We start from the raw sequence: 16,081 nt of genomic DNA on the forward strand, positions 1-16,081 counted from the left end.
GTGTTGAGCTTCTGTTGGAACTGCACTCATCAGGGCAAGTGGAAAGTATTCCATCACACTCCTGACTTGTGCCTTGTAGATGATGAATAGGCTTTTGGGAATTGGGAGATGGGTTTATTGCCCATTCCCAGTGGCCCTGAGATGGGCCTTCTTCATGAATGACTGCAGTTCATCTTTGATACAAACGAGTGACTCATTAGGCCACTTCAGAGGGCAGTTAAAAGTCAACCATGTTGATGTGGGACTGGAGTCACATATTTGTAAGATTGGGAAAGGGCAGCAGGTTTCCTTCCCTGAAGTTCAGTGGGAATCAGTTGGATTTGTACAAAAATCTGGATTGACCAGATGGCTTCAAGTCATCCTCTGTATTCCAAGTTTTCCCTGATGTCCCGGTGAATTCCAAGATAGGACAATTTTCTCCAATCTAAAATGATATCAGGGACGAGGAACTTCAGTTATGTGGCAAGATTAGAGAAGCTAGGATTGTTCTCCTTAAAGCAGAGAAAGTTAAGAGGAGATTTAGAAGAGGTGATAAAAATTATGAGGGGTTTTGTTAGATTAGGTAAGGAGAAATTGTTTCCACTGGTAGGAAAGGTCAGTAACCAAAGGACACAGATATCAGGTAATTGGCAAAAGAACGAGAGGGGAGATGAGAAAAACTTTTCTTACACAGTGAGTTGTTATGATCTGGACAGTCAGTAAGGATGAACTGAAGCCATTGATACTTGATACAGGACAGGGGTTGAAGGATGGTCAGAAATAGAAGGAATGTGCAAGATCTATGGGGGACTTTTAATTGGGAGAAAGGAGAGAACCTTAAACAATAGGAATAATCCAAAGTGGCAAGTAGCTAGCTGGGCAGAATTAGGGTAAATTCTACAAAGCTGGTAAACAAACTCAGCAAGGAAATGTCATAGAGTCATAGAGGTCTACAGCACAGAAAAAGGCCCTTCAGCCCATCGAGTCTTCGCCGGTCAAACAAGTACCTAACTATTCTAATCCCATTTTCCAGCACTAGGCCCATAGCCTTGTATGCCATGGCATCGCAAGTGCACATCCAAATACTTCTTACAATGAGATGTGGACGAGAGAGTTCTCCTGCAGCGTGGGAGCTAGAAACTTCATTACACCTTGCTGCAATGGATTAGAATATTTCAAGAGACAATTATAAGCGGCAATAGAGTATGAAGACAAAAACAAAAAATGCTGGAAAAGCTCAGCAGGTCTGACAGCATCTGTGGAGAGAGAAACAGAGTTAACATTTGAGTCCGTATGACTCTTCTTTAGAGTTAAAGGGCAGTAGAAATGTGGTGAAACATATACTGTTTAAGAGGGGGGTGGGACAGGTGAAGCTGGATAGAGGGCCAGTGATAGGTGGAGGCAAAGGAGAGATTGCGTAGGATGTCATGAACAAAAGGTCAAAGGGTTGTTAATAGTGGTGGCACTGGCTAAAGGAGGTGCTAATGGTGACAGCTTCTGATTAGGCACTTTACAGCCTTCCGGACTTAACATTGAGTTCAACAACTTCAGACCATGAACTCTCTCCTCCATCCCCATCCTCTTTTTGAAATCTCCACTTTTTCTTATTCATTTTTATTTTTAAAATTTATTTCCATTTTTATTCATTGTTTTATCCCCAGCTTTTAGCCTTTTTGATCTTTTTCCCACCACCGTCCCCTCCCCCCACCCCATCCCATCTGTCACTTTCCAGAATGCTTACCCTGGTCCTGCCATTATCACATTCTGCTTTCCACACTTAATGTCACCATTAGCACGTCCTTTAGCCAGAACCACCACTAATAACAACCCTTTGACCTTTTGTTCATGACATCTTTCCCAATCTCTCCTTTGCCTCCACCTATCACTGGCTTTCTATCCAGCTTCACCTGTCCCACCCCCCCTTAATAAGTATATATTTCACCACATTTCTACTGCCCTTTAACCCTGAAGAAGTCATGCAGACTCGAAACGTTAACTCTGTCTTTCTCTCCACAGATGCTGTCAGACCTGCTGAGTTTTTCCAGCATTTTTTGTTTTTGTTTCAGATTTCCAGCGTCCGCAGTATTTTGCCTTTATTATAGAGTATGAAGAGTTGTGTAGTCTCTGCAAATGAAGGACAATTTGGCTGAAGTGAGAGACTTTGCTCTGGTTGTGATCATTATGGGCCTGTCCCCTTCAATAAGTCATTTAACTCTGTACTATGTTCCCATAATACGCAGCAGCCTAGTCTAGCATTAGGGTAAGGCAATCTAACCCTCTGACAGAATGGGTTAACAGGCATCTGCATAATTCCAAAGTCCAAAATAAAAATTCAATTGTCCAGTTAGAAGTGTTGAATAGAAATGGGAATGTTCCTTTGTCAGTTTTCTCAAACCCGGTGTGCCATCTTGAGAACCACCTGTGACCTTTCCATGCCCACCAGAGGATACGCTGACGATATTCACTTTGAACTGCACTGCCTGTTGCTTTTTGGTTAAAAGTAGCATACGAGAGGGTCCCACAGACAGCACTGAGATTAGGTTAATGTAATAAATAAAAACAAAAGTCTGCAAGTCTGAAATAAAAAACAAAAAATGTCAGAAATACTCAGCAGGTCTGGCAGCATCTTTGTTTTTTTTTATTAATTCATGGGATGTGGGCATCACTGGCTAGGCCAGCATTTATTGCCCATCCCTAATTGCCCTTGTTCAGAGGGCATTTTAAGAGTCAACCACATTGCTGTGGGTCTGGGCTCACAGGTGGGCCAGACCAGGTAAGGATGGCAGATTTCCTTCCCTAAAGGACATTAGTGAACCAGATGGGTTTTTACAACAATCGGCAACTGTTTCATGGTCGTCATTCGACTTTTAATTCCAGAGATTTATTGAATTCAAATTTCACCATCTGCCGTGGTGGGATTTGAACCCTGGTCCCCGGAGCAGGGCGAGATCTGTGGGGAGAGAGAGAGAGTGAATGGCCTGAATTTTTAGATCGGCGGGCCCGGGATTGGCCGGGGAACGGACCGCCAACCGGAATCAGCCCCCAACCGTAATTTCACACCGGCTGGCAAAGTTACAGCCAGCTAGCGTGAAGCGAGCGCCGAGAAGCTCAGCGATGCCAGGGTGGGAGTGGGGTTTGGGAGGAGGGCAGGCGCTAACATCAATGCGGGTGCGGGTCAGCGCTGAGAGAAAGCTCCCGGAAGGCCGGGAGCTGCTTCAGGGAGCTGAAGACCTGAAAAATCAAAAGTAAAGGTTTCGGGAGCTGAAAGAAAGTGTCCTTACATCATAACAAATCACCTGGAAATATAGCGGCTGAAAATGCCGTCCGCAGAAATTTATTTATATTTTACTTTGTCACGGAAACCTCATCGCGTCCGTGGATGAGGTTTGATGAGAAACGTAAAGGCCGCCTTGGCCGATTTGTCCATTTGCCAACTGTAAAATTGGACAGGCAGCGAAGAATTGCAGACAATTGCGCTGTTAATGGGCTTAATTTCCCTCTTAATCATCGGCAGGCCCGCCAACTGAAATATCGCGGGAGCGCAGGAAGACATCAGGACGCTCACCCGATGTCCTCTCGCACGATTTCACGTCAGATCAGGTCGGGCACGTGCCTGTCTGGTCAGCGTAAAATCCTGCCCAATGTTTCAGGTCAAGGACCTTTTCTTCAGAACTCCAATGAGATAAAAGTGTTTTTGCCAGTGTTGGTTCGGAGATGGATTGGCCAGGGCACTGGGAGAATTCTTCTCATGATAACATCATGGGATCTTTGACAGCCACCTGAACCAGGCAGATGAAGCTTCAGTTTGATGTCTCCCTCTATGGATGGCAGCATTCCCTGTCAGCCCAAGCAAGGAGTTTAAGGAACTTCTGACTCAAAGCATGACCTACTGTGGCTTTGTGGGTAGTGCTCTTGCCTCTTGAGTCAGGAAGTTGTGTGTTCAAGTCGAGCTCCAGTGTAGTACTGAGAGAGTGCTGCATGGTCTTTCCAATGAGAGGTTAAACTGAGGCCCCATCTGCTCTTTCAGATGGGGGTTAACAGATCACACGCTATTTCAAAGAAGAACAGAGGAGTTCTCCCCGGTGTCCCGAGCGATATTTATCCCTCAATCAACATCACTAAAACAGATCACCTGGTTATTATCAGATTGCTGTTTTGGGAGCTTGCTGTGTAAATTTGGCTGGCACATTTCCTGCATTACAACAGTGACCATGGGGAGAATTTTCTCCCCGTCGGGGGGAGTTGGGTGGGAGCGGACGCGGGCGGGGGCACAGCCGATCGCCGCCATTTTACGTGGGCGGGACAATTAAGGCCCACCCAGCATGATGCGCGCCCGGAAGCGCTGAGCAATCCCTGTGCGGGCGGGGTGGGGGAGTAGGCTGAGTTGGGGCCTGCGCTCTTTCGTACAGGCGCGCAGAAGTGTACAGAAATCTCCCTGAGGCACAGAGCTGCCCCACGGAGATTAGTGAGATTTTCTAAAATTTTAATAAAGAAAAAAAAATTTTAAGACATGTCACATGAGCTGGTACACGTCAATGAATTTTATTAAAAATTTATATTAAACGTTAAAAACCTTCATGAAACCTCATCCTGCCCGTGGAGGCCGCCTGGGCTCTTCGCCTGCCCATCGACCTTAAGGTTGGACGGGCAGCTCAGTTAATTATTTTAATTAGTTTTTAAATGGCCTTAACAGGCCTTTGACAGCTTGGCGGACGCACAACCGACTCTGCTGCACACCCGCCGAACTGAAGATCTGAATGACGCGCGGTGATGTCAGGATGCACGCCAAGCGTCACCGCGCATCGTTTAACACGCAGGGGGCAGACTCTGCTCTCCGACCCGAAGATTTGGCCCCATACTTCAAAAGTACCTCATTGGCTGCGAAGTGCTTTGGTATGTCCTGAGGTTATGAAAGGTGATATAGAAATGCAAGTCTTTCTCTTTTGTTGTTTTGACTGAAGATCGGCTCCATTAATCATCAAGGGTATGATTAGATTTCCTTGGCACCGCACACAGTGCTGATGTTCAGTTTTTTTAACCATTGTCCAGTTAAAGAGTATAGCATTTCAGTTTTGGAATTTCCTTTCTGTGATTTGTTGTGTTCCCTGATCAGATCACCGGCAGAATTTTCTGCCTGTCGGGCGGGCGGCCCCGACCCAATCTCTGGCGGGCGGAGAGCTGATCCCTGCCGGAGAAGCAGGACCCACCGCCATTTTAAGTGGGCGGGCCAATTAAGGCCCGCCCAGCGTGACATCCGGCGGGAAGCGCTGTGCACTTCCTGTACGGACCGGAGGGGATTCGCCAAAAATGAGATTGCGCTCTTTCGCGCATGCGCACATCTCCCTGAGGCTAAGTGCTGCCTCAGGGAGATCGCTGACAGTTTTAAAAACGTTAAAAATAGAAAATAAAATCCTTAACATGTCCCCCTCATGTGACATTGTCACATGAGATGGGACATGTTCAGAATTTACAGAATAACTTTATTAAAATGTTTTTAAAAAACCCTGCATGAAACCTCATCCCGCCGGTGGATGAGGTTTCATGTTTTTTCTATTCCCCGCCGGGGCTCCTGGCCTGTCCACCAACCTTAAGGTTGGACGGGCAGGTCCTTTAATTGTTTCAATGATCCCGTCAATTGGCCATTGACAAGTCGGCAGGCCCACAGCTGATTTGGCTGCGCCCCCACCTTCCTGAAAATTTAAATGGGGCTGGGTGATGTCAGGAGTTCCCCCCAATGTCATCCGGCGTTATTTTACGTGTCGGCGAGTGGGCCCCGCCCCCTGCTCGCCAACAGCAAAATTCTGCCCTATGTGTTTTACTGTTTCTGTGAACCCTTTCTTCTGCCTGTTTCCTCTTCATCCCTTTCCATCTGTCTCTCTTTTAATATTCACTATCTTTCCTCTCTCCTCCCACTCTTCTCCCTCACTCTTCCTTTCCATTCTTCTTTCAGTTCCTTTGCATTGTTCCTTCTTCAATATCCTTCATCCTCCACCATCAATCTCCACTATCCTTCTCCCCTCTTATAACAGGCTGTGGTTATTCCCCCCGCCCCTTTTCCTACCCCTCTCAATTCTCCCCCACTTCCCTCTTCTCTGCCATCACTTTACATCTCTCTGACCCCTTCCCTTCCACCTCTCCCCTCCTCATTTTTCTCTGCTGCCTCTCCCCTTCTTGTTCCCTTCTCTAAATACACTTTTCTCATCCCTTCCCCTCCCCCTCCTTCTCCTCTCTCTCCCCTTCATCCCTCCCTCATTCTTTCCCTTTCCCTCCCCCTCTCCTCCACTCCAACAGAGTTGATTTGGTCATGACATCACATCGGCAGGACTGCATCATCAGCCTCACACCAATTAAGCTCTAACAAGCTCAGTTGACAGCTCTCCAAGGTGGCTCTGTTAATTGGCTCTCGATCTCTGAATGTGGTGTCATTCGTTTTAAAACTGGGAATAGACTGGTAATGGGAACTACATAGGACAATACTGTACTTCACACTTCTTGAATAATGGCATAATTACAAATGTATTAGCATGTAATTATACTACAACTCACCAAGATGCAGTGTGGTTGGGTGTAATAAGTCTGTATTCAGTAACCATTATTTACAACATGTTGACGATATACAGAAAGAGAATTATACAATGTAATAGCAAAGAAATTACCAATAATTAATACTGGAATTATTTCCTTGGAACATCATTGGTTGTCAAGGCACCTAAATGAACCTATTGCTAAATACTCAGGATGGGCCATTGCGAAAGAAGCAGTGTGTCACTAGGGCAGAAGGACATTGGAAGGTTTGAAGTTGGGAATGTGACTGAAACCTCTTGAGCGAACAATTCCTCATCTCCTTGTCTGGCCACTGAGAGTGATCGCTCCCAAATTCAGTCGGAACTTTCAAAAGGGAATTTGGGCATTTTGTTGAAAAGGAAACATTTGCAGGGCTAAGGGGAATGAGCAGGATGGGGAAGTGGAGCTAAGTGGTCAGCTCTTTCAAGGAGCCAGCACATGCACTATGGGCCACATAGCCTCCTTCTGTACTCTATACGATGACCAGGAGCATTAGAGTTGTGGGCAGACGACAGGTATCTTTCCCATTGTTTGCATCTTAACAATGATGATCGATTGCCCCCTCAGGTCCAGTGTTGCCATGGTGGAGAGGGGAGAGGGGGGTGTGGGCTGGGGTGCAGAATGCAGGGATTAAAAGGGAATGGGCCAGGAAGCCCATGGGCTCGATCGCAAGGGCTGTGACACTTTCTGAAGAAAATGATTCCATCTCTTCCGCTAGCAATAAGCAAAAAATCATATTGTGCCAAGATTCAGAAGCCTCCCCCAATCCGATTCCAAGCCTGTCCTCCACCACTGGAGAAATCTCAAGGCAGTGGCCAAGGGAAAGAAAAACTTACAATTCTGTAGCAGGTTTCACAACCTTGGCCTGTCCCAAAGTGCTTTGCAGCAGGCAGCTTGAGCATTGCAAGCTCTCATACAATGCAATGTGATAATGGCCAGATAACCTGTTTTTGTGTGAGGAATAAACATTGGTCAGGAGACTGGGGAGAGCTCCCTTGTTCCTCTCCCAAATAGTGGTCATAGAATCCTTTATTGTCCCCGAGAGAGAAACCAGGGCCTCCTTTTAATGCCTCACCCGAAAGACAACACATTCAACAGAGCAACACTTCACTCAGTACTGCACTGGGAGAGTCAGCCTGAAGTTTATGCTCAAATCTCTGGAGTGGGACTTGAACCAACAACCTTGTGACTCAGAGGCGAGAGGGCCACCCAATGAACCTGGGCTGGCCCTGGCTAAAAAATGCAAATTACCTTGGCCTAGGTCAAGAGTTGTCCATGTGGTCAACAGAACTCCAGCCTACTGGAAAACATGCCAATATTCCATCTATAATCCTGCTGTTTTAGGCCTGTTCCTGCTCACCAATGCTGGGACATTAGTGTCAGGAAACTAAATACATTCCCTACAAGGACCTTCAAGTGAGGCAGGTGCAGGGTAAAGTTCTTCTCTCCTGCCCTTTAAGTAGAGTCCCAGAAAAGTAGCTTTACCCTGCCAACTCCTCACATTCCCCCAAGTCCATTTCTGAGTGAGATATGGGTCGGTGCGAAATCAGGTGCGATTTTATCACAGAACTGCATAAAGACAGTCTGTGCTGGATTTAAAGCCAGGTTTGATAGGCCAGTGTTCTAACCCCTGTGCCATCCAGTTACCATGGCAATAAGAACTGCTTATAGATAGCTGTTTAACATTTGAAATGAATGACAAGGAAGGTGGAAATGGGAGCAGCTGTGGCTCAGTATGTAACAGACTGTTCAAATCTCTCCACAGTCTCATCCGCTCACTATCTCTGTGACCTCCTCTAGTCTTGCCACCCTCCAAGTCTAGGCTCCTATGCATCCCAGATTGACATCGCTCGTCATTGGCAGTCATCCCTTCAGTTTCTTGGTGTTGGGGGCCACTATTTAGCCCTCAACCAACATCAATAAAACAGACCACAAGACCATTATCACATTGTGGGGGCTTGCTGTGTGCAAATTGGCTTATGTATTTCCCTACATTATGACAATTCAAAAGTATGTCCGTTGACTGTGAAGTGCTTTGGGGTGTCCAGAGGTCAGGAATAATGCATTATAACTGCAAGCCCTTTCTGATTAGAATATGCTGATCTTATGGCTATTTTGTCTTCCATTTTTAAAATGTCATGGTATTCTTTCTGTGTCCAGTTTCAATAGATGCTATTCGAGAAGTGTGTGAGGGAAAGCAGTCGGAGATCTTCCAGCGTTACCCGGATGGGAGCTTTGACCCAAACTGCTGCTTCAGTATTTATTACGGGGATCACATGGAATCTCTCGACCTGGTTTCATCCAATGGTGAAGAGGCCCGAACGTGGATTACAGGCCTCAAATACTTAATGGCAGGGATCAGTGATGAAGACAGCCTGTCAAAACGGCAGAGGACACGTGACCAATATCCTTTCCGACATTGGCTGACAGTCTTCCACATAGTTACAGTTTCTACTTTCTTTTTAGTACACAACAAAACCTGTTTGAGAAAGCGTTCTTGCCTTTTGATGAGGCAGTGGGCGGGGCCAAAGGTTGCCACCTCTGGATGAATTCAAGGAGGTTTCATCACATGACTTCCCCCACCTTTCCACCTCCCCACCTCCAAACTCCTCCCATTGGTCACCTGTCCTTGGGTTTTGTCTCCTTCCCATGCCCCACTGTTACCCTGATTGGATGACTCTTAATTATCAGTCAGAGGGTTCTTTTCCCGTTTCCAATATTTTTATAACTAATAGCTGAAGGTGTTTGAATAAAAACACATTTTTCTTATGATCCTATGATTTTTCTCTTGGTTGCTCATAATAGCGACCTGGAGATTATAGTCATAATGACATATATGGAGGCCATTCAGCCCATCAAGCCTATGTCTATGCCAGCTCTCTATTGAGCAATTTAACAGTCCCATTTCCCTGCACTATCCCCTTAGCCCTGAAAGTTTATTTCCCTCAAGTACCCACCCAATTTCCTTTTTGAAATCATTGAGCGTCACCATTTCCAGCACCCTCATAGATACCGAGTTCCAGGTCATTACCACTTGCTGCATAAACATGTTCTTCCTCACATTCCCCCCTTGCACCTCTTGCCCAAAACCTTAAATCTGTGTCCCCTACTTCTTGTACCATCAACTAATGGGAACAGCTTTTCCTTTTTGATCTTTAATTCCCGGAGTCACCAGGACCTTGAGGATTGGCAACCCTACAAAGCTTCTAAAGCCAATCCCAGAACTTCTGGTCGGGTGGTTCAGAGTTTGGGGATGCTGTTACTTAGGTGATCGTGCCTCCAACTAGGCTACCCTGGTCAGGCCACCAGTCACATTTAGGCTACTACTTTGGGAAGGAAATGATGAGAGGGCATGTTTAACAGCTCTGAATAATTAAACTTCTAAAGTATAGTCTCCAAACTCTATGGGCTGTGCAGGTGCAGTACAGTTAAATCCACATTCCCATTAATTTACATTTAATACATGCTGTGCATACAAAGTGGTTTGGTGTTCTTGCTCAGCATCTACTCAGTAGTGAGGCACCAATGCTGAGAACATGCATTTCCAAGCCTTCGACCAATAAAAATCAAACAGGGCAAGGCAGCGGGGCATAAAATAGAGGTTCAAATTGAACGAGGGGCCCCCTGAGTTCATGAGTTAGGGAGCAGCTTGTAGGTCAGGCTTTTGGGGGACAGGATTACAGGATTTCCTCTCTAGGTACTGGAGCTTGGAGAGTGGGAATCCTTATCGCAGATTAAAATGAATGGTTGGAAAATCATTGCTCCAAGTTTTAACCCTCCAGTGCTGGCCAGGAAAAGCTATCCCCTCAGCTCTAGAGTAACCCTGATAGTGGTATTATGATACAGCGCAAGAGGTTGCCATTTTGCCCATCATACTCGTGCTTGCTCTTTGAAAGGAGTTCCCCAGTAGTCCTACTCCCCTTGCAGGATGGTCATTTGGATTGGGTTATGGGCTTATCCCTGGAGCTTTCATCACATGATCCCCATTCACTCAGCCTCCCAACAAGCCCCCCCCACCCCACACCCTCCCCCTCCCCCTCCCAGGGCTCCCGCCACTGGTTATCTGTCATGGCCAGTGAAAAAAGAACACATAATTTATTTTACACCCCAATAATTTTCCTCCTGGGTTTTTTGCTCACAGTCAGTGATTTGGAAATGAATCTTTAATTCCTGGAGACTCCAGACAATCCTGGAGGGTTGGCAGCCCTTAGCTTTTCAAGAGTTCCCTCTCATCTCTAAACGGTCTGATTGACGCTGTTTTGTGCCAGCTCTTTTTTGTGACTTGAGGGTGAACCCCAGACTCTGAGCCGTTTGTGTTTGATATTGGGGACTCCTGCAGTGTCACATTTCCTGCGACAATCTTGGTTTTGTTTTGCCCATTTATACAGCGGAGGCTTCCCTCCTCACCCAGAGCAGCCATCGTACTTCATCATTTCTTGGCAGCTTTGTGTTACCTGATGCTAATGTCACACTCATTACTATTAATGACCATAAGGCAGGAAGATAAAAACAAACAACCCAACAGAGCCCATCTCATCACAACACACTCTTAATGCTGACTAAAGGTGAGAGTGCTTCCTGCTTGTTAATGGATATCCACAGCGGAGTGGGCAAAACAAAACAAATTGAAGCTCCGATAACCTGCTAATGAGATGCAGCTGCTGGACTCTTCCTCTTAATATCATTTGATAAAGAGCAATTCAGAGCAGGACCAGTGTTTTTGGGTCCATCTCAGATGAAAGAGTGTAACAGAGGCAGAGCTGAATGCCACTGAGAGTTTGGTGCATCAGAGAGAGGCTGCATTCTGGTGAATTCCATTGCCTGTATTTTAAGGAAAGCTTATAAGAATTTTTAGAATCGAGGAAAGTCCATCAGGCGCATGAAGCCCAGATGTTTTATGGGTCACATACCCACCTTTTCACTGCCCATTGTATTGCTCAATCTCTCACCCTATCCCTCAAATCCTTAGTCCATTCCCACTGTATCCCTCAATTTCTCCTTACTATATTCCAATCTCTTCCCAGTCTCTCCCTCAATCACTTATCACTGTATCACTGAATTCTTTTTATCATATCCTTCAATCCAGCTCATTGCACCCTTCAGTTCCTTCTCACCATATTCTCCAATCCCTTTTTCCCCACATCCCACAATCCATTCTCACCCATTCCTCAATCCCTCTCCTCAAATCCTTCAACATCTTCTCATTGTATCTTTATTTCCTTAACTTATTCCCAGAACAATCCTTCAGCGTCCCAGTTTGATGCCTGGGTCTGTCAGATTCAAATTGTTTTTTTTAAAAAGTTTTTTGATCCCTGCTGAATATTGGGGTGCCCGTGAGTGCACAAGAAAACATGGGATAAGGAGATGCCACTCAAGCCCATCAAGCCCACAGCTTCCTGTACAATGTATCCAATCCCACAGTCTATCCCACTCCAGTCGTGAATACTCCCTGATCCCTAAAATTGGTCAAAGGAAGATGAGGTCCAGTTTCCTGTATTGTCCTTAACTGTTATTCACATGGCTAAAGCAGACATTTGCGGAGGCAGATAAGAATGGGGATGGCTGCCTGAGTGTTGGCGAGGTCCTGCAGCTGATGCATAAACTCAATGTTAATCTGCCACGTCAGAAAGTTAAACAGATGTTCAAGGTAAGAGGATTCTCTGGCATGTCGATTCATATTTTCTAAATCTTAGCCGACAGTGAGTGCACGCTGGCCCACTCCATCCTCCAATGTATCCTCCCTACGGAGAAGGACACAGGGAAGAAAGAATTTGCTTTTCTGTAGTGCCATTCACATCTTTAGGATGTCCAAAAAACCTTTACAGCCACTGAAATTATTTGGAAGTGTAGTCACTGTTGTAATGTAGGAGTTGCTGCAGCCAAATTAGACACAGTAAGCTCCCACAAACAGTAATGTGATAATGACCAGATAACCTGTTTTAGTGGTGTTGGTTGAGGGATAAAAATTGGCCAGGACACCCGGAAGAACTCCCCTGTCCTTCCAATAGTGTCCATGGGATCTTTTACATTCACCTTTGCTCAGCTGTCCCTATAGCTCCCTATGTGGGTCAGGGTCAATTTTTGTCTGATAAGAGCTCCTGTGAAGTGCCTTGGGAGGTTTTACTACATTAAAGGTGCTACATAAATGCAAATTGTTCTTGCTGTTGCCTGAACTTCTTGCGTGTACAGCTATCAGCCAGAACAGTGCCAACTCATCTCTTATGCAATCCAGATTTATGCAGACCACTGGAAGTGTGTGTGCAGTTCATCATCAGAGTGCAGAATAATATTTTGCAGTATTATAGCTAGCTGCTTTTTGGTTCAAGTTCTATAGTCTTATTGCGCCCTCACTCACACCAATACAATAACAACACCACGCTGATTAATGTGGAATAATGGGTACATTAGCACTGGTGTGCAATGGCTTGAATTGACAGGTATTGGCAGATATACTAATTTGAAATATTGAGCACTCATCTTCAATAAACTGCTTCCAAAGAGTGTGCGTCACCTATCAAAATCAAGCCACAATGCATTGGATGAAGACGCATATTGGATAATGAATGCTGCTTGGCTGGATCAATTCAAATGATAATGATATCATTCACTGCCAACTAACCAGGAATGATGTGAGCTGATCTGCGCTTATTACAGCTCACTTACAAAGATCGAAGTGAACTGTCTCTTGAAGAACAGAATGACTAGGAGGTGGCGTTGGGAAAAGAGAAGTGTTCAAAGGCGAATTTAAAACCCATTTTTAATGTCTTGTTTAAAAAGTTTGTTTAATGATTCATAATGGCTTTATGAAGACCTACGCAAGCTTTCAGGTTTGGTTAGAATGATTTACAATGGCTGTAGAAAGAATTAGCTCAGTTATAAATGTGGTCGGAGCTGCTTTTGGGAGTATAGTCTCAAATCCTTCCCACATTATTTAAACTCCTTAAATAACTTCTGGCAGTTCCAGGCATCGAGGATCCACCAGACATTTGTCTCAGAAAGGAAGTTCAAACTTCCTACGTGAAAAATAAACTTCAGTTACAAGGTGGGCAAGCGACATGCCAGGACTAAAAAGGTTAAATTATGAGGACAACGTTGCACAGGGAAGGTTTGTTTTCCCTCGAGTATAGAAGATTGCAGGATGATCTTATTGAGGTGGTTAAGATGATTAAAGGAGTTGATAGGGTGGATATACAGAGAAATTATTGTTCCTGGTGGGGGAATCCAGGATAATGGGACTTAACCTTAAAATTAGAGCAAGGCCATTGAGGGGTGATGTCGGGAATCCCTTTTTCACACAAAGGATAGTGGTATTCTGGAAAACTCTCCCTCAAGGGAGCTGAGGCTGGGTGTCAACTGAACATTTCAAAACTGAGAGATTTTTGGGGAAGGGTATTATGGGATATGAAACCAAGGCGGGTAAATGGAGTTAGGATACAGATCAGCCATGATCTAATTGGTGGAACAGAGCTGGCAGACTGAATCCCACCCCTGCCCCCACCCCCACCCCGACAGAAGGCCTTCCTAATGATAGTTGAAATTTTCTATTAGGGATTCCTGAAATTGTGCAGAAGGGAACGGTTGTAGAAATATAGAATAAAGTTTGAAAAGTTGGTCATTGAAAACAGCAAGCACTTACTGCCCTTGCCATTCCATTGTAGAAATGGTGAATGCTTTTCAATGTGTTTCTTGTCTTTTTCGCAATCTTTCTTCCTCTACCACCTTCCAATTTCCTCCCCTCTTATCTTGAGAACTCTGACAATATCTCACTAGTGTTGGCTGAGTGGGCATTCATCCTGCATGTGTGTGTTTGGCTCTGCTCTGACACTATCCTCACCATCCCTGTGCATTCCCAGCCAGGGTAACTGGGTAACAATCAAGAGGGGAAGCCTTGACTATATTTTCCCCCCTGACCCTCTAGCCCATGGGTCCTGAGGCCAATTGAAGAGCACTTGATTTTGCCTCAGCTGAAAGATCAGACACTGGTGCGTGAGGTTCCTGTGTGTTTGGGGAAGAGAAAGGAAAGAAATGGTGGGTGGAGGGGCGGGGAGGAAGAAATGTGGACAATGGCAGTCATAATTTAGTCGACCGTATTATGAGGCAGCCATTTGCAGCACAGACCACAGATCAAACCTGGGACTTAAAGATCTGTATGGGCCCCAGGGCACCGTAGCATCCAAATAATTTGTTGAGCTCACAATCATTTCTTCATTTTTTTCTTCCTGTTAATCCCTGATTACGGTAAAATTCTCATTGAGTTGGGTCTGTGCAATTTGCTGAAAAGAAATCAGCCAGATGTGACATGTGGTTATTTAAACCACTGCTCAAAGTGAACGGGAGAGATTGAAGCAGGTTAATGCTGACTGGAGATGCCTCAATCCTCTACAATGGGTTTCTGCTGCTTACTGACTGGGGGTTGGTGGTTTGGTTGAAGGTGACTTCATGAATGATGTCCTACCAAACTGAAGATTGTTGAACATTTGCCATGTTATTTGTCTTTAACCCAGATATTCTTTTAAGTGCGCAGCCTAGTGTGTTTGGCACTTTCCCAGGTTAGGGGGCAAGGGCAGAGGGAAGTGAGCAGCATCAGAATTGCTTCTGTAGATCAAGTCAAACTGATGAACAGTGGGTATGTGCCCCCTTCTCTCAGCATCACTGGGCTCTAAAGCATTGTATTCCCCCTAGCAACATGAAAGCGGTAATGATCTTATAAGAGATAGCAGGCACTTGCCAAGTTGTGTAAAGGTTTTGCTTGAGGCCCCTTATAATAATGTCTCATTTCTTCAGTCTTTACAGAATTGCACACACCATTAAGTAACGACTGTATTTAATAGCTAGTGCCATATGTCTTCACCCAGCCCAGATGGTTGAGCTTAGCACATAATCAGAAGTGTCGTATGGTCTATTAGAAGAGCGTTAATCCTTGTTATTGCATGTTTCACATCAGTTTCCATGTGAAATACAATTGTTGTGTGTGGAGTTACAGATTTTAAAAACCTGGGTTTGGGCTAATTCCTCTCCCCTGTCCCTGAAGAGTCAAGTAAATCTGTAAATGCCTGGTTTTATTTCACCATGTTTCACCTTCCATCTACTTCATCCTTTATCCCTTGTTTTTGCTCAGCTAATGGGAGCTAAAGGTATACCAGTGAGCACTGCAGACCTCAGTGATCCAATCTCTGACCCTGTAACCTAGCTAATAATTGACAAAGCTCATCACTCAACAGCGCTGGCAGACAGCAGGTGATTGTAAGCCACAGCTCAATCTTTATCTGTCCTTAGTTTCTGCCAATGTTTGACACAGTTATGATTGATTGAGGTTGAGCTGGGCTAGGCTTGCAATTCCGGGCCCGGGCTGAATGGACACTGCCGGGCAAAACATTTGGCAGCAAGTTCACCAGTTCAAAGATCCCAGCAGGGAGTAGAGTTGCCAACTCTGCCCGGACATGATGTTCTTGGAGATGTTGTCACATGACCTGCTGCTTCCATCCACCCCGCCTCCGCACTCCTGCCATTGGTCGTCTACATGTCCATCCTTCAGTGA

At 45.3% G+C, this 16,081-nt stretch overlaps 1 protein-coding gene across 1 annotated transcript in view; it reads left to right on the forward strand.

The window, feature by feature from the left end:
• The window catches only part of plch2a (phospholipase C, eta 2a), a 158,153-nt gene that overhangs the window by 13,700 nt on the left and 128,372 nt on the right, over positions 1–16,081 (forward strand). The window contains exons 3-4 of the mRNA XM_078557950.1: positions 8,704–8,947; positions 12,061–12,190. Coding sequence (XP_078414076.1) covers positions 8,704–8,947; positions 12,061–12,190 — 374 coding nt within the window. The remainder of the gene's footprint in view (positions 1–8,703; positions 8,948–12,060; positions 12,191–16,081) is intronic.

Source organism: Cetorhinus maximus, chromosome 15, assembly GCF_964194155.1.
Source record: "Cetorhinus maximus chromosome 15, sCetMax3.hap1.1, whole genome shotgun sequence".
Lineage (NCBI taxonomy): Eukaryota > Metazoa > Chordata > Chondrichthyes > Lamniformes > Cetorhinidae > Cetorhinus > Cetorhinus maximus.